This window comes from Bombyx mori, chromosome 15 (assembly GCF_030269925.1).
Source record: "Bombyx mori chromosome 15, ASM3026992v2".
Classification (NCBI taxonomy): Eukaryota; Metazoa; Arthropoda; class Insecta; order Lepidoptera; family Bombycidae; genus Bombyx; species Bombyx mori.
In genome coordinates this window covers 2,074,442-2,095,765 of record NC_085121.1, presented here as the reverse complement: position 1 = coordinate 2,095,765, position 21,324 = coordinate 2,074,442, and the positions used below count along the sequence as shown (strand labels likewise).

Genomic DNA, 21,324 nt, shown 5'->3' with positions numbered 1-21,324 from the left:
TAGATGGATGAATGAGCTCACAGCCCACCTGGGGTGACGTGGTTACTTGCCCATAGACATCTGCAACGTAAATGCCGTCACCCACTTTGAGATATGAGCTCTAAGGTCTCAGTATAGTTACAACGGCTGCCCCCCCCCCCCCCTTCCCCCAAACCGAAACGCATAACTGCTTCACTGCAGAAATAGGCAGGGTGGTGGTACCCACCTGTGCGGACTCACAAGAGGTCCTACCACCAGTAATTACGCAAATTATAATTTTGCGGGTTTTGATTTTTATTACACGATGTTGTATGTGTTATTCCTTCACTGTGGAAGTCCATCGTGAACATTTGTTAAGTACGTATTTCATTAGAATAATTAGTACCCGCCTGCGGGATTCAAACACCGGTGCACCGCTAGATAACAATGCACCAGACATCTTATCCTTTATGCCATGGTGACTTCAATCACGATTGTTCAAATCTTTCATGCCGAAGTGACTGCCTCGTGATAGAACTAGTGCAAACAAGCAGTATAACTAATGGGGGGAGGTAGACGAAAAGATAATGGTACTACGAATGAGTTTATATACAATACTCATAGATATATCCCTGATTAACATGTAGAGATATTTTAATAATTGTAGGACCTTGTGGAGTCTGTTTTTGTTTTGGGTAATACTTACTGGTTATTATGGAAGGGATGTTCGGAGTCGCTGTCGTCATCGTAGTACCTGCCGAGCTGAGTTCCCCCGGAGACTTCGCTGTGCGTGTCCGCCTGCTCTCTCGCGTAGTCCACCATCATTTCGGACATCGACCTAAGAATGTGAACGATTTTGTTTTTATTGGAAATACTAGCGACCTACTAGTGTATATGTATGTTTACATATATGTATATGTATTTCACTGGAATGGTACACCGCGCGTAGTTCGTTTCCAAATGATTCTTGTCTACCTGATGGTTGTCTGGAAGAGATCGCTCTTAGCGATAAGACCGCTAATTGTACTTTTTTGTGTTTAATGTATCGCACTGTTTATTTGTTTTTTGGTGTACAATAAAGAATACTCTCTCTCTCTCTAGCGACCCGCCTTCGCTTCGCTTCGGAAACTATAATTTATTATTGATTTCTCCACTACTTAATGGATGTTATTATACATATAAACCTTCCTCTTCAATCACTCTATCTATTAAAAAAAACCGCATCAAAATCCGTTGCTTAGTTTTAAATATTTAAGCATACATAGGGACAGGCAGATATAGGGACAGAGAAAGCGACTTTGTTTTATACTATGTAGTGAAATGATTACTGCTGGCTCGAAGGCCTTTCTAGTTTCGCCAGGACAGGTGGCCGAGCAAAAGCTTTGCCAGGAAGCGAAGGAGATCTAACTGGTCAAGGGCAGCTGCTTCGCGAATGGGTCATGTCAACGAAAATACGTTTTTAATAGTCACGTCAATTAAAAATATCGACTTTAGGGAATTTCTTAAGCGATATATAATTATTGTTTTCTTCGACTTTAGGATATTTCTCTGTTAATATTATACAATTTTACTTAAGTTGATCTTGATGCATTAACCTCTTAAGTGTTATTAAATTTTAATTTCATGAATTTGTGGACAACTTCTGACATCTAATCTAATGGAAACTAACAACATTTAACCGTTTTATTTTTTATTTTTAGTAGTTAGTTAAACTGCTTTCAGGGCATTCAAATTGAGTAATATCAAGTTTTAGGTATCTCTAATTTCTTGTTTTTACCTATTATGTATTTAATCAAAAATTGATAGTTTGCGATTAAATTTATCATTTATTATTTTCATTTGATTACTCGCATTCGTCCATGACCACGAAAACTGACATTTGAAACGTCGGAATTAATGTTAAATTAAATTCTAGGATTTAATAAAAACGAAAAAAAAATCAATCAATCCGAAAAGATGAAATTGCATTTTAGTTGCGTTTAAAAAATTTGTGTAATGTCGACTTTATTATTGTTTTTGTAGGGTAACATAATTATATATGTACTTGGCGCCATCTAGCATGAGCTATAAACAATATGTTGCCTACCTACTCTGCTACATTACTATTAAAGTTAGTGTGTCAGTGTCTGTAGGTGTTTTAATAAAAGTGCACAAATGTGGGAAAATAAAATAAAGCCGCTGGACGTAATTTCTCAAGCTCCTCCAAAAAGTCCACTGAAAAAGTCCCCGTAAGTAACCACGATTTTACTGAGATTATATTTCATCTCATATCATCTCATCTCATTTGTCATGTCTAAGTACATATATGTAAAATGTTGTCATTAGTAAATAATTGTAAATCATCTTTTATAGTTTGAGGTAGCGCCCTCTGTGAATTGATATTTTAACTTCACGTATAATCTTATTTTTTCGTTTCATAGAGTTTGAAATCACAACGATTCCAAAGAACTTTGACTTCAAAAAGGTGTTTTAATAATTACATACGGGAAGGTAACCGGTTAAGTAAGTAATAATGTATATACCTCATGTCAACGTGGTCGCTTCGGTAGGAGGAGCGGCGGGAGCGCTGCGGGTCGCGCAGGGACGTGGCGTCGCTGTCATACTCGTACAGCGTCGGCAGCGAGCTACGCCGGGAGCGGGAGTCCCACTCCGTCTTCTTGCGGTAGCGGTTCTACGAGCGAATCAAACATTAGGCCGCTGCGGATCGCCCTAAACACGTCATTACGGTTCCTCCCGATCCATTAACAGTGCTTTTAGGTACCTCAAGCACCGTCTCGACGCGTAAATTAACCCATAGACACAGCCCACTGAGTTTCTCGCCGGATCTTGTCAGTTTTGATCCTCAGCAGTAAGGGAACGATGAAGAAGAAGACGACCACCCCGTTTCCCCCCACACTATGCGGTACCAAATCTGCCGTTCTACACGGTCAATCCAACTAGACCAATAAAAACGATGAGTCTTCGACTGACTCGGTGGTGGAGTAGCTAAAGCCCCTTTCTTTCCTCTTTGTCTGGATGTTTATTATTTATATATTATTTAAACGTATATAGGTACGTATGCCAGTCCCTGGTATCCATAACACAAGGAATCTCAATTTGGAGCCCAATGATCATGGGTGATTTGGTCCCAGTTATTATTGATTCGGTTAGAACATAAGGTTACCTTCGGCTTGTCGTGGGGCGGCGCTAGTATACGTATGATCACGTCCCACTTGTGAGGCGTGTAGAGGGGAGCGTAGCGCTGGTCGTGGGCGACTCTGGTGAAGTCCTCTCTGGTGGAGGAACGCGCCAACGAGCGGCGCAGGGTGCTCTCGTGCGTGATCACCTCGCGCCAGCGGAGGCGCTCGTCGCGCGTCAGCCGCAGAGAGCGCTCCGAGTCCAACAGGACCTGGTCGATTAAATCGTGATTTTCGATTAAATCGTAATTTCGGCATCTACATAAGCAACCCACTAAGCCTCACATTACAAATAAATAATAGTTAAAAAAAACTAACAAAATACGCTTCTATAGAAAATCCAACTAAAAAACAGAAAATAAATTTTAATAAATTTGAATGAATGTGGGCTGCTTTTCAGGATATTATCAGAATAACCCTTCTACTCATATCTGTTTATAAAATATTTATAACTACTGATATCATGCACCCCACGCTTTTGTTTACAATAAAATATTTTTTTCTTACGCTATTTTTAATTCAAATTATTATTTAAATTTAATAAAATAAAAAAAAAAAATTTAAAATTATTTAAATTTCATTTTTTAGTTGAATTTCAATTTTTTCAATTCTATTTTTTTTTAATTGTCATCGGTCCTTCATTAATAAGTATACCAAATTTCGAGCTAATCCGACGTTTTGAAGGGGGTCAAAATCATGTTCAAAGATCCGTTACAAACATACATACGTCTGAAGCTAATAAAAGCGTATTAAAAATAGCACGCAGCTTCGTCCGCGTGCGTTGCACTTGAAACTTTTCCAGCTACAGTCACGAAAACAGTATTTTTAAAATAACATCCGTATAGTTCAACCGTTTTTGTATAAAATAACAAGGAATTAAGTACTTAATTTAAATTAGTAAGAATTAAGTACAAGACTTCTTTGCTTAACATTATTATTAATGCAATGGGTAACAAAATTGGTTAAATGATCGTTAAGCAAGTACACAAGATTTTTTTTTAACATTATTATTAATGCAAAGCATAAAAAATTTGGTGTCATGGTCTAGAAGAAATAAAGCGAAGTAACAGATAGAGACCAACAGCCACTTTGTTTTACTCTATGTAGAGATTTATATTTTTATTACGTTTAGCTGGGTTATTAAAAACAGATACTATAATATTTATCGAGACCCCATCGTCCTGTGATTTCTTCACATGGTCGCCATCGCAGTAGTCGGATTGCATATTATACAAAAAAAAATATCCTCCCACCGGAATTGACAACTCATCCACCGAACCACCCACCTCATCTTGAGCTTCAGTTTTCAGTACTCTAGTCAGAACGCTCCAGTTAGCTGGAACTGGTGGTGCGGGAATCGGCTCCGGCACATCCTCGTCGTCCTCGTCCCTGTAGAGAGGGTTCCGGGCTGGAGGCAGCTCGGGCAGGAGTGGGAGGTCGGCAGAAGACGGCGACTGGTACACATGAGTCGTCTGCTTGATCAACTCCGGGGAGAACAGGTCCGGGCCCCCTTTGCCTGACAACGAGTTACGTTAAAAATGTTATCGTCGTTAAAAAAAAGATTTGCATACCATTCCTGGTATTAAGTTTGAGCACATATAGTGATCCAACCTAATAAATAAAGACTTTTGAATCATTCATCATCATTCAATTCAGACTGTTTCAAGGTAGAAATGGGAGGACGGTACACATTGCCTACCCGAAAGGGCTGAATAGAAACGCAAATTCTGTAAATTTTACAGATTTTATCTTTCTCTCTCGATTTTGTTTATATGGAGTATACTTTATATCATTTGTGAGGAGATCCTTGCTTAGCAGTGAGATCCTATATGATTAGTAAGGGTTCAAGCTATTTCCATATAGATTTTCAGAATTGGCTCCTCGGTTTGGTCCTAAAATCGTAACAAACAGGGCTACTTTCATGTTCATAATACAAGTATGGATCGTCATCATGGGAAGACTTTCTATCGTATTTCCTTGAAAAAAGTCTGCTATCAGCCTATTTACCTGCAGGATTTGACACCCGCTTAAGTCGAATCACTCGATACGAGGGTAAAGAGCATATCAAATATTCTGTAGCCCATAATTCTGATTACATATGCGACAGAAACAAACGAGATATCGATACGAATTCGTTAGTCCTCAAAATCGGCCCTGACAACGGAACACTTTTACTACCGGACCTCTTGCGAGTCCGCACGAGTAGGTTCCACCACCCTGCCTATTTCTGCCGTGAAGCAGTAATGCGTTTCGGTTTGAAGGGTGGGGCAGCCGTTGTAACTATACTTGATACCTTAGAACTTACATGTCAAGGTGGGTGGCGCATTTACGTAAATGTCTATGGGCTCCAGTAACCACCGTGAGCTCGTCCACCAATCTAAGCAATAACAAAAAAAAAACATCAACTGTCAATAACACCTGTCAAAGTCCATACATACCGATAATCTTCTGCGGGGGCAGCGAGAGCGGTACCCGTTCCATCTTGGGCGTCAGCGTCATCCCGGAAGCGCTGCTTATGTCCGAGAAGTTCTCCCACTGCGGCTCTGGGGCCGTGTGGTTACGGATCGTCACGTCGAACTGGGGTGGCGGCGCCGGCACCTTTGGACAACATTTTTTTTATTGCCCGAGCAGGCAGACGAGCATACGGCCCACCTGATGGTAAGTGGTTACCGTCGCTCATGGACGCCAGCAATGCCAGGGGCAGAGCCAAGCCGCTGCCTACCGCTTGATACTCTCCACAAGCCTCGTTTGACGAAGGACATGTCGTAGCGCTCGGGAAACACCGTGGAGGGGAGCTCATTCCAAAGCCAGATGGTACTTGGCAAAAATGATCTCTAGAAACGCACTGTGGATGAACGCAGCGGCTTCAGATAGTATGGATGAACTGTACTTCGGTGGCGGGCGGTGCGATGGTAGGAACTAGATGATGGTGTCATTTCAAACAATTCCTCAGAGCACTAACATCGTTAGAGAGAGACAGTACTCACTAACATGGGACTAACTTTATCGCGAATTGCAAATATAAGATTTTCCGCCAATTGTTTTCATCTTTTTGGATGGAAGGTTAAAACATAATCGATTATAATATACTAATTTAAATAAATACTAATGTAAATTTACTGGTGGTAGGACCACTTGTGAGTCCGCGCGGGTAGGTACCACGACCCGGCCTGTTTCCGCTGTGAAGCAGTAATGCGTTTCGGTTTGAAGGTTCGGTTAGATCTCCCATCTCAAGATGGGTGGCGCTTTTACGTTGTAGATGACTATGGGCTCCGCTAACCACTGAACACCAGGTGGGCTGTAAGCTCGTCCACCTATATAAGCAATAAAAAAGTCGCATTTTTTCGGGATAATTTAAGAAAATCGAAATCTAGTCTGTAAGATCTAAAACAAATATGGCAACTCGGACATTCTATCAAGCGAACTATTACGGATACCTGTTTATATTCAGTGACGAGACGCTTGTGTCGCTCGACATCTTCGATGGTCTTCTTTTCCGTGATGGTGCGCAGGAACACGTCGTCAACGACATGTGAAGTAACCTCCGGCTTCCTGTAAATAAAATGAGATTAGATTTAGTGAAACAGCTCATTATAATGACTTCATTCGAATATTAAAATTACTTTATCATCAAATTAAAGTAATCTAGTAGTATTAATATTTTTTTTAATGCCCTTGTAGGCAGACGAGCACACGGCCCGCCTGATGGTAGGTGGTTACCGTCGCCCATGGACTTCAGCAATGCCAGGGGCAGAGGCAAGCCGCTGCCTACCTAGTAAATTTAAATTAGTACTTAAAACCACTTAGTAAATTTAAATTAGTAGTGAAACTAATAGTAAGTCTAAATTTGTATATTGTGGGTGTTTATCACCTGGCCGGCATGATGGGTGTCTCCGGAAGAGGCTCGAGGCTCTCCATCGTTACTTCCTGTTCCTCCGTCACCAGACGTTCGTTCATCACCGGCGGTGGTGGGGGCGGTTTCTGTATTATCAACGATAGGAGAGGTTATAATGATTCGGGAGTCAATCGACGGAGCGGCAATGAACTACGCAAATAGGTCTACAGCAAACTGCGTTTCATCGATGCTAACGGGGCATTGACTTCTCGAGTTTCAGTTGTGATACATTGCGTGGCGTCCAAACATCTAAATTGTAGTTAGATTTGCAATATCAATATAATTTTCTTATTACCCTCTATCGGAATGAAAAGCGGTTGTAAAACATGTGTAGATTTTTACTTCAGGTGTGATTTCAACGATCAATCAAACACATAGACACACATACACATATATACAACTCTTAAGAAATTTGAGTTAATAAACTTAGGGTGGATTCGACCAAACTTAAATTTATACACCAGTAAACTATACGAGGAATAACCTATTCCATGATTTCAATCTCGAGTAAATCCATAGGCATTTTTCCACGTAAACAATAGTATACTTGCGCTAGGAATAACAATACGCGAATAGCAGAGCGAATGGTGAACGAAAATAAAATCCGGCAAATAAATGTTGTACAACGGCATAGTGTAAGAGCATACATAGCGTCAACTCGATTTTGCCGTATTTTAGTGTGAAAAAGTAGCTGTAGTGTAAGATAGAGAGAGAGAGGGAGAGTATTCTTTATTGTACACCAAAAAACAAATAAACAGTGCGATACATTATCAAGATATCTAGCTGTCAAACGTATTAATTTTATTTGTTGTTTGTTTGAGGGAATTGTCAAGTTTTGTCGTGTGGTTTTATCTTTTTTCGTTTAAACGTTGCATTATAAATACCAGACTATTAATAATAATTTAGTGCATTGCGTTGACTTGAAATTAAAACAGAATAAATATTTATGAAATGACAGAAATCGTAAAATTGTAAAACGTAAAATTGATTTACGGCCGTTTTCAATAACGTATCTGAGTTTTCGGATAGATAGCTATCTCCGAATATCAGCAAGAGCGTATCTGTCCTTAGTTTGCGTTTCACAATCACGGATAAGTGCTATCTCTCTTTAACCAACAGTAGATAGCTTCTTCCCTCCGATTTATCCGAGCCTCTTGATACGTTTCGTTCTACTACAAATACGAAACAACATCAGGATCAAGACTTATTTTATTTTATTCTAAATTATAACTATAATTTAACCAGCATATTGTAGACTATCATAAACACATTTGTTTATAACAAAAAGTAATAAAAACATATGTAGATTTTTTTAAATTGGACGTATTGCTATTTTTATCCTAGTCGAAATTATGAAACGAAACGTTTTGACAGTCCGTTTGCCAATAAGCAGTGATCAGTTTCTTTTGTTTGTTTTTCTATTGTTTACCTACTATATTAGATGATGACTTACCTCCAAAACGCTTTAAAACTTTCGTTTATAATTCTAAGTGTGTTTATAATTAAAGAGCTACAGTGAAATAAAATGAATTCTGTAAGTATCTATGAACTACATTGATAATAATAATTTTACTTTGAAAACTTTGAGTTCAAGTTTAGAAAATATATCTTTTTCAGTCAAGAAAGGCAGCACCCATGACAAAAGATGAGACGATGATTCTAGCAGAACTTGTGGCGGCTAAAAAACATTTCAATAATAAGGCAACAAATGCCACAAACAATAAATTGAAGGAGCAGGCTTGGCAAACCCTTGTAAATGATTTTATTTCGTCGATTCGTCGTTTCCCACGAACTCCATCGCAGCTTCGACTAAAATGGGAAAACTTAAAGAATGCTACGGCAACATAAGAAACAACCTTAGTAAGGTTAGTATAATTAGTTGATTGTTTGTCTCTAATAACACATTGATAAACATGATTTTTTCTTCAGGTTGCCGTAGTATTTGAAATAATTATGCTCTTTGTTACAGGCTGGAGGTGGTAAGGATTGCAGATGAAATTTTGGATAAAGCATGCACATTGTTGTAGGTCACATATAATATTTTTAACACTTTTACAGCCAAGCGGAAACAAGATGGAAGAAAAGAAATGCAAGGCTAGCATAGGGACAATGCATTAGCAGAATATCTAATAGCAAAAAAGAGACTTGACTTGGAAAATAAAGAAAAGGAGATTGTTGTAGCAAAAGTTAAGTTAGATTTAGATAATTTAAAAAATTAAAAATTACTTAAAAGGAATATTAAATTTCATAAATTAAGTAGGCAATAATAATTTTATGTTAGATAGTTTTTTAAGTATATGTACAAATTCTAAATTAAATATCTTGCATGTACTAACTACCATGTAATTATCATTTTGGAAAATAAAAAATAGTCAAATTATCTTTGGAGTTTATTTTATAAATTATCTTTGGAAGCAATTATTTATAAGTACATAGTTGTATTTCAGATGTAAGTTTTGAAAAATTGTTACGAACAATTATATTATTTTCCTGTAATGTATCTGTGACTGAAATTTCTGATTCTAATTCTTCTAAATTCATACTTCTGACGATATTACGCAGCATGGCAGCTATAATAACAGCTTGCATATTTTCTAGTTTTAATCTACTTTTCAATGATATACAGGGAGTCTTCTTTTAAAAACACCAATGCATCTGAAAATTATACATTATTCGCTTAAATTATTTTACAATACAGTATAACAAGCTCTTAACTAAAAAAAAAGATTACCTCTCTATAGTATTTCTTGTTTTAATATGTGATTCATTTTAAATCGTTCCGATTGTGTATGTGGGTTAATTAATCACGTTAAAAGATAGGGTTGTGGGGATAGCCTCTATCGGCAAGCAAATAGCAATTTCCAAGTCCACCTTGTTATCAATGTTCTCTTGATATGTAGATAATTTATTATAATAGTGTCATATTAAATTCATATAAACACCTAAATATATAATATAAATAAATAAAAATATAATAATAATAATATAAATAAGGTAATATAAATAAGAAATACCTTTTCAATCGGAATGGTTAATTATCGTTGTATCATGAGTAGACCCAGGCCATCATGCAACAACATTTTGAAACATCAATGATGCATTGCACACAAATTACACATTCAAAATACTCTTTTTCTATTTCTAAATTCCTCTCCTATATTTGAATCTGTAACACAAATATAAAATGTAGAGGTATCAGTGTGTAATAAGAATGAAGGTAAATAGCCTACCAGGTTATTGTAATAGTATATGAATGTCATTTAGGGCACCATGGGAATCCAGCAGTATTATAGAATTCCTGTTGAGTGTGATTTTGTAACACAACAAAAATTAGGTATAATTTTGCTATTGCTATAAACAAATATAAGTTGTAATAACGAGTACTTTTATGGTTAAAATTTATCTTACCTTTTTGACGTTACACTCAAATATGGTCTCATTAAATTAATCAATTCATTCACAACACCTTTGCTCAGAAATCTATAGTCAAATTCGTAATTATTGATCTTCGCCATGTAATTCAGACGATCTTTATTTTCCTAACCATATGATATCGGCCTCACTATCACTATCTGCATCACAATCCATTATCATTTGAAATAATTCCATATCACTATCATCACTGCTACAATATGCCAATATGAAGAGAAACAATTATTAAATTATAGCGATTTACTTTCGAAAGATAAACATGTAACCGGCCGATTTTGACAGATAAGCGAATGCCCATACTAGAGATAGCGCCGCCTACCGGAGAGTTACTTAAAACTCATATTGAAACGGAAGTAAGCACGATTTGTATGAGCGTTCTATCTTTAGCAGGCTATCCGTCCTCCCGACGATGGATAGATAAATCCGATAGGAACTGCTGCCCGTCGATAGGTTATTGGAACGTAAGTAAGGACAAAAATATAGATTTGTCTATCTTTAGTAACCGAAACTAGGGATAGATAGGTTATTGAAAACGGCCGTTACTCTCGATTAACTGACGAGTTATTCTAAGAATAAGATTTACTCTTGTTTGGTCGAATCGACCCTTAGTAACGTACGGTTTTATTTTTATAGATATCTTTAATTCATCGGCAAACTTCTTTGTTTTCAGTACAATATGAACGTCAACCCGTTTATAAGAATCATTACATATTTCATGAATTTCATACAAAATTCCAATTACCGTTGGTAAATTATGAATATTATTACACAATGCGAATATCTAAGGAGAGGAATTCAATAAATTAAATATACATATAAAACTGGTCTAGCCATTTCCAGATTAATGGAAGATAAAACAATGCGGTTATTGGTCACAATGAAAACATGTTACATTACCTTGAGATGGAACATTCTAGCATGCGACCTGTCGGTGACTTCGGTGACCGAGTGAGTGTCGGTCATCTCCGTGTTGAGGGAGGCAATGGACCGCGGCCGCCGCGACCACTCCTGTGTTAGTTGACCAATGGAAATGTCACCGTGTTAAATGCAAAGAATTTTGAAATGCCTCAAAATAAAAGTACAGTCCTCCAAACAGAAAAAGAAAAAAAAATTAAAGATTATTTTAAGCGAAATCAACGGATGTTTATTTAATTTTAACGAGGGTATTTTTATGAAGGAGGTAATTCCATTTATAATAGAAAACAGTATCAGCCAAATCCCATATTATTTTCATTAAAATTTTCTTCGCCAATTAGCACTTTTATGGTTAAATGTATGTAACAATTTTCTAGATCGCAAGAACGAAGATAATGTTTTATTGTCTTGACTTTTTTTTTAAATTTCAAAACTAAATTCTTTACATACTATCTTTATTTCAAAGTAGCAAAAATCTCAGATTATTCAACTTTTTTTTTTATTGCTTAGATGAGTGGAGGAGCTCACAGCCCACCTGGTGTTAAGTGGTTACTGGAGCCCATAGACATTTACAACGTAAATGCGCCACGCATCTTGAGATACAAGCTCTAAGGTCTCAGTACAGTTACAACGGCTGCCCCGCCCTTCAAACCGAAACGCATTACTGCTTCACGGCTGAAATAGGCAGGGAGGTGGTACCTACCCGTGTGGACTCACAAGAGGTCCTACCACCAGTAAAAACTTATATTTTGCGTAAATTCACATGCAAAATATGTAGTTTAGACGCTACATAGAATGGCCGCATAAGATTCATCCAAGTGTGGGAAAATATAGTGGTTATTTTACTTTAAAACGTAAACCACATATATCAGATTAAGAAAGTTACCAATATCAAAACGCATCGACTATTAAACGGTTTTATTAAATTTAAAGGCACTTATTTTTCCATTATATTAGTTTTAGACATTTCAAATACTTTACATTTTCCTTGGGGACGACTATTTCTAAATAATTTTGGCACATGAGAAATTAGTGTGCATTTTTTAAGTGTTCAAATGAATATGTTGTGCACGATCAATCGGTGAACTATACATGCTTTTGTTGAACATGCTCATGTACATAGTGACACACATAAACAGTTAAGTGATCGTATTAAGACTGAAATCACTTGCCTTTTTCTGACGCAAATCAAGCGAGCTCTCGTAAAACCAGTGTTGGCATTAAGTGGTTGCCGGAAGTCGTAGATATTACGTGATTACCACAACCCATTTTGTTTGAGATATGAAGTTGTAAAGTCAAGTGTGTTGTAAGAGGATGTCCGGTCCTCCCACGCCAGTTTCGCGGCAAAAATAGTTATGATAGTAGTATCTACTCGTGCCTGGTCTCAATATGCCCTCATCATCATCATCATCTCAGCCTTTCTACTGTCCACTGCTGAACATAGGCCTCTCCAACTGATGTCCAATGCGGCCGGTCCGTTGCCACCTGCATCCAACGTGACCCAGCCAGCACCACTAATAAATCCCAGTACGCTGGTATAATACTCAATGTGCCCTTTCGCGGACTTCCTTACGACATCCACAGGAAGAGATCGTGCGATTTTAGACTTAATTTTCTACTAGATAGGGTTTTAAATAAAGAGTTTTCTATCCAATAGTAGTAAGTACCTGTCGTTCTCTGTTGACCTGGGAATAGAGCGCGGGGGGGCGCGGGGGGCGCTCGGGCGGGGGCAGCTGCGCGGCGCGGGCGGGCAGCGGCAGCGCCACCGGGGACACCGTGCGGACCGACTCCTGCCGCGCTTGCTCCTCTAAGTAGCTGCTGTGTCTGTTAATTTTTTTTTAAGAGATTTTATGACGTGGTAACTGAAACCTTTAAATCATATGTTATTTTAATTGATATTCTTATTTTTATTGAATTTTAATTTGAATCAACCGGGATGAAATTAAATGAAATGAGATGAGATGATATGGGATCAAATATAATCTCAGTACTTAAAACTATAGTATGTATGTGTACATTGAAATAGTCATAATATTTTGAATAGTTATAAAAGGGTAGGAGAATAAAACTTATGTTATTCGAATTATATATTTTCTTTGGAAGTTCTAAGCCTCATTTATTTTTTGTTGTCATCAAAAATTAGCGATTTGTTGACTCGTTTCGCTGCCCTGAACTGTCATGCGTTTCAGTTCGAATCATAGCAGAGCCGTTGTACTATATAATAAAGATTCCATGTCTCAAGTTGGGTGAGAACGTGAACACCAAACACGGATCTTCTCAATGGGTCGCGTTTCCGATCCGGTGGTAGACTCTACGAAGCACGACTCTTGCTAGGGTTCGTGTTAGCAACAACGTCAGGCTTGAGCCCCGTGAGCTCACCTACTCGCCCGGTTACACTGGTCTCTCAAGACCATCAGCTTAGGTAGAAAAAAGCCGACCTCTTTTTTTTCATTGCTCGGGCCGGGAGACGAACCTCCTACGAGGTCCCCACACCTAGGAGGCATGCGGGGTATGTGGGACTTGACGATCTGCAAGTTGTTGGGAGCAGACCGCGGGCCCAAGGAATTTTAGGAAAAAAATACCGACCTAGGGCAACAACGATAAAAACTAGAGCTGCAACTCACCGCATGCTTCCACCATCGACCTCGGTGGTAGTGATGGTGGATTGCGGGGAGGGGGGCGCGGGGGGGCGCTGGACGCGAACGCGCACGTCGAACGCGGGCGGCGCCGCGTGCACTAGCACGTTCGAAGCGCTAGTCTCGTGGGCTTCACCATATCCTGAGATCATTAACATTATAGTTAAGTGTATTGATTAAACAATGGAGCAAATAGATTTGTTGAAGTGGTAGATTCGATTTTGCAGATCTTCCAACATACATAATGAAAAATCTATATCGTTTGTTAGACAGAGATGCGAACTAACACGGATCTCTTGAGTCATGAGATGGAAATACTAATAGAAAATAAGAAGTATTTTGGTATATCCTACACTAACACTACACGATATAGTGGCAAATTAATACGGATTAGTAGGGTACGTACTAATTCTGACATTATTAATCTTTGAAACGCAAACTAAATGACGCATTTTTTTTAATTAACAAAGTCCGTTCTTTAAAATTCTTGCGAGCTGTACATAAATGTAGGTAATGGACCACAACAGAGCCTTCAAAGGTACTTCTTCTGTCCGTCTATGCTCCAGCTTCTAGCATGCATGTTCTACAGAAACATGTCTAACAAAACCTTGCTTATTTTTCACATCAATCCAATACACGATTTTATTTGGATACGGTTTTAATCATCGAATCTTGACTAACGATTGCTTCGAGACATATGATGGCTTAAGCTAGCCCGTGAGTTTCTCTGGAAGCTATCAAACTGGTACTACCAACCGTAGTGCTCCTGACAATACCTTCACTGTGATAGTTTTCGTCCATAATGAAAGCATGGTTGGCATGAGCGGCGTCGGTCTCGCTGGGAGTCTCTGATGGATAATCCGATGGAATGGTATCCGAAGCCACGCTCGCAGCCTCTCCGCCTATTGGGTATACAGGATGTGCACGAGGAATCTTCACTTCTAGAATATAAAGACATTTAAAAAGTTTAATCAAACGCCGGCAGTCAAAAAAGTCGATATCTGTACCCTGCAAAGCAAGTCCACTATGAAGGGTAAACATGTAATAGGTTGAGGAAAAAGTCTTTTCGCAATATAGTATGTATGAACTTTGGCTATACTATTTGTATCTGGCTGGTTTTGGTATCATTAAAAGTTTAAATTTTAAAGAAGATAAATTCAAATTATTATTTGTGATTTTTATTTATTATTCTTACTGTCAAGATGAGTGAATTAATGAAGAAATTCGATACATTTTTGCGATGTCTATGGAGTTTTCTATAGCAATGGGATCATGTCCCTACCTATAAGATGGCAAAAAGCTATCGAACAAAATGGTACCTACATAATTTAGTTAAATGTAAATAAACTATATTAAATGTTGTGATTTTTTTTTTAAATGCGAAGAAACTTTTTCCCCAACCTATTATATAGCACAACTTACCTTGTATACTTTCTCTGCTCACAATCGACGCTGAGGAGTCGTCAATCAGTCTCCTCGGAGCGGGCAAGGCGCGTCTTCTCAGACACAAGTATGAGACTCCGAGTCCAAGCAGCAGCAGTGTTAAAAACAATATTGCGCAGATTATCATCAGGATATGCGTTCCTGCTAAAGGAGCCTTCGCTGGTAGCGGCCCGCGTTCAGGACTGTTAAAAACAAGCAGGGTTGGTCTTACTAAGGTCTTACTTCGGACGCACCAAATTTTTACTGGTGGTAGGACCTCTTGTGAGTCCGCACGGGTAGGTACCACCACCCCGTCTATTTCTGCCGTGAAGCAGTAATGCGTTTCGGTTTGAAGGGTGGGGCAGCCGTTGTAACTAAACTTGAGACCTTAGAACTTATATCTCAAGGTGGGTGGCGCATTTACGTTGTAGATGTCTATGAGCTCCAATAACCACTTAACACCAGGCGGGCTATGAGCTCGTCCATCCATCTAAGCAATAAAAAAATAAAAAACTCGTCCTGAGAAATGTGGATGTAGATACATAACAAAAAATCCACAAGGGTAGGTCAAATGCATTGAAGACTTCCCGATATTTTAAGATGTGTTACGGTATTCGCGGTCATAGCTATGGGCTCTGGAAACCACAAAGCCATAATTTGAAAACAATTAAGAAAAGCATTCCCATCTTCGTGCCATAATGATTTAAATGACGATCTTGCTTCCCCAAGTTGACCATATAAGTTTATTTTATTTTATTATGGTTTCTGCGGGTCATTGGCACTTTACACCAAGTATACCGTAAGACTAGACGACAATAGGAATGATAATTAGATTAGATAGATTCGAATTGTTTACTCACGTGGCAATAAGCGGGTTGAAGACTGGCTTAGGAACGATGGGCGGTGGGTACCGACAAACGATTGTGATGACCTCGTCTCCGTCCATCTCTAAGCCAGGATGGAATCTTACAACTATGTTGTTCGTGAATACTCGCAGAGGGTTCTGGAAATAAATATAAATGTTGTTACAAAGACACTGGAAACTGGATATTTTGGCTTTTAGATACCTTTTTTTTATTGCTTAGATGGGTGGACAACCTCACAACCCACCCGGTGTTAAGTGGTTACCGGAGCCCATAGACATCTACAACGTAAATGCGCCACCCACCTTGAGATATAAGTTCTAAGGTCTCAGTATAGTTACAACGGCTGCCCCACCAACCAAAACGCGTTACTACTTCACGGCAGAAATAGGCGGGCGGTGGTACCTACCCGTGCGGACTCACAACAGGTCCTACCACCAGTGGACCTATATATACCTAATGGTATTTCGTTAAGGAGAATCTTTGTCATTTGTTACACTGAATTAAAGTGACATTATATCCGAACCTGCTTCGTTCCGCATCCTTTGAGGGGCAGTTCGAGTTTGTAGGAAAGAGCACCCTTCCCTACCACTTGACATGCTGAGTGCCTGTCGAAGTCAGCGTACGCGATACCGTAGAATTTTTCGTTAAATTTCAATTCGATCTGAAACAAAAGCGAATTTACAAGAAGCGAATCAATCGTTCTCTATTTAATGCACCAGTTGAGTGAAACCTTTTTTTTTCTTTTTTTTTTATTGCTTACATGGGTGTACGAGCTCACAGCCCACCTGGTGTTAAGTGGTTACTGGAGCCCATAGACATCGACAACGTAAATGCGCCACCCATCTTGAAATATATGTTCTAAGATCTCAGTATAGTTACAACGGCTGCCCCACCCTTCCAACCGAAACGCATTAGTGCTTCACGGCAGAAATAGGCAGGGCGGTGGTACCTACCCGCGCGGACTCACAAGAGGTCCTACCACTAGTTAAAAACCTCAAACACATAAAGTCGAAATCATATTTGTATAACAGACCCTTCCGGAGTTTTATGCAATATCGTATAGCAATGCTCTGTCTATCTGCCTATTTAAGGTAACAAAGAGAAACTCTAATGTCACAGATACGTGAAGTTACCTGCATGGAACCCGCAGCGCAGTTCAGTGCCGCTTTGGTTCTGTTCAAGAAGATAACTGGACTCAAGTCGTCCAGCTTCGTGACCTGGAATAAAAGCACGTTCATAAACAAAATATTTTATTCAATGACTAGCTGACCCGGCAGACTTCGTAGTGCCTCAATCGATAAATAAAAGACCTAAGCTTTTGTATAAAATAAACTTAAAACAAACAAAAGGAATCCGTCCGACGGGGGTCACATCAAAGGAAAAACAAAATCGTTATTTTTATTTAATTCCGAGCATTTTCATATTTATCTACCTTTTAAACCTTCTCTGGACTTCCACAAATAATTTAAGACCAACATTAGCCAAATCGGTCCAGCCGTTCTCGAGTTTTAGCGAGACTAACGAACAGCAATTCATTTTTATATATATAGATAAAAGATAAATAGATAAACTACTGCGTGAATAGCACAGTGCTCTGGATCTGCTAGTCACAGAAATGACTATGCCCCGTAAAGAGCTCCTAAACTTCAGAATATCATTCCCAAGTTCTCGAGAAAAGTTCTCTAGCTCGGAATTCTGCTCTAAGCGCTTCGTATTCGCGCCATCATGTTTTGTCCCGTCTTAAAAGCATAATAAACAAGATAATCACGTAGGTGCGAACTCTAGATGAAAACAGCGCCGACAAAAAGGCTACACGTACATCGCTGTGGTCGTAAATAGCAATTTGTATTTAGTTCGGTCGGATTACAGATACCGAATGTCTATATAAATCTTTATTGCTAATTACTACCTCGAGGGTATCTCTATTTTGGCGCGTTTCCATTAACATGAAAGGGTATTTTCATTTTAGTACTAATAGCCGGACAGACTATTCGAGATTGGGCTACAGAAGATACAGGTTTACGACCTACCGAGTAACTGTTACGAGTTCTTATTATTTTTGTTGCGTAGGCGAGTGCATATAGTCTCACGGATTAAACTTAAGGTGTGTCATAATTACGCAAATTGCATGTTTTAGTGTATGATTTTTATTACACGATGTTATTCCTTCATATTGGAAGTCATTCTAGGAACGAGTGTTAAGTACATGCGTCATTAGAAAAATTGTTACCTCTTTATACGGGATACACATTTGCACACGGGTACAGCCGCATCGCTCGATACGATTAAGTACGCCGGGCGACTTATCCTTTTGGCCACGTAGTTTTTTTTTTATCATATTTCATTACAGGCAACATATTTACGTACTTAGCCATGTTACTGGCTGATTCTTAAGGCTTCTAGTTGCAGTTCATCTGGAATACTGACTGGTTTGACATGATTCAAGCTACCCATAACAATACCCACCAAAATACCAATAATACCCGATATTACTATTCTTTTTAATGTCAGGACAACAGTTGTAAGAATGCTGTTGACATTGCCAATTAACGCCCATCTTAATATAATACATAAAGCTGAATGAGATTAAGTTCTACTAAGAACTATGGCACTAGCATAGAGAACATCAACTGGAACACTTCGATCCTGTACCGTATTTTATTCGCATTTCTGGGCACATTCGAACATGAATCTAAAATACTATGTACAGTATTAACCCCATAAGCAGAAAATATAGCAGAACGATATCGCCGTGTCGGATCAGACAATGGCAACAAGCATGTAGTATCTATTTGTTTGCATCGTGGCCCGCGGTCAGTGATGCCACAGCCATCTTGGAGTACACAAGAGATTCTTTGCATAATTTACGTATTGAAGTCCGCACATTGTTCGATTTATTTATTTTCATATTGTTACCGATTTAAACTGGTATTCGATTTTATGCGAAGCGTTTTGTGTGCGAAGAAACAAATGGGTTTTTTTTTCATTTATTATAGTGTGCATACCTTTATTTTGTTATATAAGTGATCGAATTCACGGTCCATCTAATATTAAGTGGTTACGAGAGCCTATATATAAAAATGACACCTTTCTTCCTCGCGTCGTTTCCTTACTGCTGAGGGTCGTGACAGGATTTTAAAATGCCACCACACATCTTGAAATATGAAGTCAAATTTTTAGTAGTATAGCTAATATACTATGTTATCATTTATCTGCAATTTTAATCTTCTGTCGATTTATTGGTACATGTTGTGGATTGAGGGTAATTCTATATATTTCAGCCGCGAAAAAATTATGTGATTTTTTTTTTCATGAAAAAATAACCGCTACAACTAAGAATTTGACCTCATGTCTCAAGTCTCAGGGTGAAAGACGGCATTGACTTCCTGATGGCTATATTCTGCGATCACCTATTAGCACCAAGTCCGCGAACTTCGTCGCTTCTATCATATACAAAGCCTTCAAAAGTATAAACCTCTTTTGCGAAAGTCGAGTAACAAAACTTTACAACGCTGAATTTATAGTTGTTTTTTATTATTACTAGCTGACCCGGCAGACTTCGTAGTGCCTTAATCGATAAATAAAAGACCTAAACTTTTGTATAAAATAAACTTAAAACAAACCAAGGAATCCGTCCGACGGGGGACACATCAAAGGGAAAACAAAATTGTTATTTTTATTTAATTCCGAGCATTTTCATATTTATCTACCTTTTAAACTTTCTCTGGACTTCCACAAATAATTCAAGACCAAAATCAGCCAAATCGGTCCAGGCTTTCTCGAGTTTTAGCGAGACTAACGAACAGCAAGCAATTCATTTTTATATATATAAGATAGATTACCGATCGTACAAATATCTTCGTGTATATTATGTCGTCTATTCTTGTTCATTTCTCATTCGATAATATTATGTAGCTCTTAACGTTTGTGACAAGGTGATGTCATTCTCCATCTCGGCGAATCCTGTTTCGTGAATTAGCATAATAAAATAAAACTCTTTTTAAGGCGCGATATTAAAAACGAAAGGTCGTTGGTCGAATGTAGGATTAATGGGTTGTGTGAACTTTGGGATTTGATTCTTTTGAAGAAATTCAAATCACTAAACAGATATATAAGTCCGATTATAATTAAAATTAATTTTACGGTTTTTTATCTAACGTTTTTTAACTGTCATTTTATTATTTCCGATGCTTCCAACACTACAGTTTACGTGACCACGAAAATATAATAGTTTTAAATATGTCTACGATTTTGAGAAAATTGACGAAAAATACTAGACATCCGCGTATTTCCATATACCTAATATATAAAAAATATATTTGGAATAGAAGCTAATGAATAATGCACATTCAGTGTGCTTAGTGCGAGTTTTTTAACGTTCTCGATAGCGTGTAAGTTAACTTAAATTTGTATGCAGTTGAACGTTTGCTTACGTTTGCCGCTAGGGGCGCTGTTCCAACCGCATACAAATTGAAGTTAACTTTTACGCTATCGAGAACGTTTAAAAACTCTCACTAAGCAGAGATCTACATAATGAGCGAACGATTAGAGGACGAGGGAGATGATGACATATTTTCTTTTCTATCAGTACATTATCAATTAATGATAATATTTTACTGACCTTTCCATCTAGTACAGTTTGTTCGGGCAGCCCTTCCCCTTGGTACTCGATGTTGTTGGCCTGGGAGCCGTAGTTCGATTGCGCGTGCGCAGATAACAGGAGGCCCGCCAAAATATACAATACGAACGCCATTTTTGATCTGAAAAGAAACGAATCAGTTTACTATCGGCCACTGTAATATTCAGAAATCTATCTTTAATTTCATAGATTACATTTAATTAGAAAACGACGCGACGAATCAAAAATCAAAAACAATTTAACGCTAAAACAAAGTCGTTATGACCTGAAGATTAAGACTTTTTTCCTACCTATGCTGATAGCCTTCAGAGGCTATTTCAGAGTAACCTTAACTAGTAGGTGAGCTCACGGGGCTCAAACCTGACGACGTTGCTAGCACGAACCC

General features: G+C 38.4%; 1 protein-coding gene and 2 long non-coding RNA genes across 7 annotated transcripts in view; 1 reads left to right on the top strand and 2 right to left on the bottom strand.

Annotated features, from left to right (window-relative positions):
• The window catches only part of LOC101742065 (cysteine-rich with EGF-like domain protein 2), a 116,750-nt gene that overhangs the window by 4,536 nt on the left and 90,890 nt on the right, over positions 1 to 21,324 (bottom strand). For 3 of the 5 annotated variants that reach the window (XM_038016065.2, XM_038016064.2, XM_012692456.3), the window contains 16 exons: positions 20,922 to 21,060; positions 17,434 to 17,517; positions 16,824 to 16,961; positions 16,295 to 16,437; positions 15,435 to 15,637; positions 14,789 to 14,953; positions 14,001 to 14,154; positions 13,044 to 13,200; positions 11,359 to 11,469; positions 7,006 to 7,115; positions 6,572 to 6,686; positions 5,573 to 5,732; positions 4,421 to 4,650; positions 3,122 to 3,346; positions 2,481 to 2,629; positions 665 to 796 (listed from right to left, as the gene is read on the bottom strand). In XM_038016065.2, the coding sequence (XP_037871993.1) occupies positions 665 to 796; positions 2,481 to 2,629; positions 3,122 to 3,346; positions 4,421 to 4,650; positions 5,573 to 5,732; positions 6,572 to 6,686; positions 7,006 to 7,115; positions 11,359 to 11,469; positions 13,044 to 13,200; positions 14,001 to 14,154; positions 14,789 to 14,953; positions 15,435 to 15,637; positions 16,295 to 16,437; positions 16,824 to 16,961; positions 17,434 to 17,517; positions 20,922 to 21,053 (2,408 nt within the window). In that variant the 5' untranslated portion in view covers positions 21,054 to 21,060. Of the gene's footprint in view, positions 1 to 664; positions 797 to 2,480; positions 2,630 to 3,121; positions 3,347 to 4,420; positions 4,651 to 5,572; positions 5,733 to 6,571; positions 6,687 to 7,005; positions 7,455 to 11,064; positions 11,470 to 13,043; positions 13,201 to 14,000; positions 14,155 to 14,788; positions 14,954 to 15,434; positions 15,638 to 16,294; positions 16,438 to 16,823; positions 16,962 to 17,433; positions 17,518 to 20,921; positions 21,061 to 21,324 lie in introns of those variants that run through there. The other 2 variants (XM_038016066.2, XM_062672397.1) reach the window with 2 other exon arrangements.
• Positions 8,020 to 9,409, top strand: LOC134200157 (uncharacterized). The gene is made up of 3 exons (XR_009974950.1): positions 8,020 to 8,563; positions 8,647 to 8,894; positions 8,999 to 9,409. It is a non-coding gene; the product is annotated as an uncharacterized LOC134200157 (long non-coding RNA).
• Positions 9,407 to 11,003, bottom strand: LOC134200158 (uncharacterized). Its single transcript, XR_009974952.1, has 3 exons — positions 10,438 to 11,003; positions 10,044 to 10,195; positions 9,407 to 9,684 (listed from the first exon to the last, which is right to left on the bottom strand). It is a non-coding gene; the product is annotated as an uncharacterized LOC134200158 (long non-coding RNA).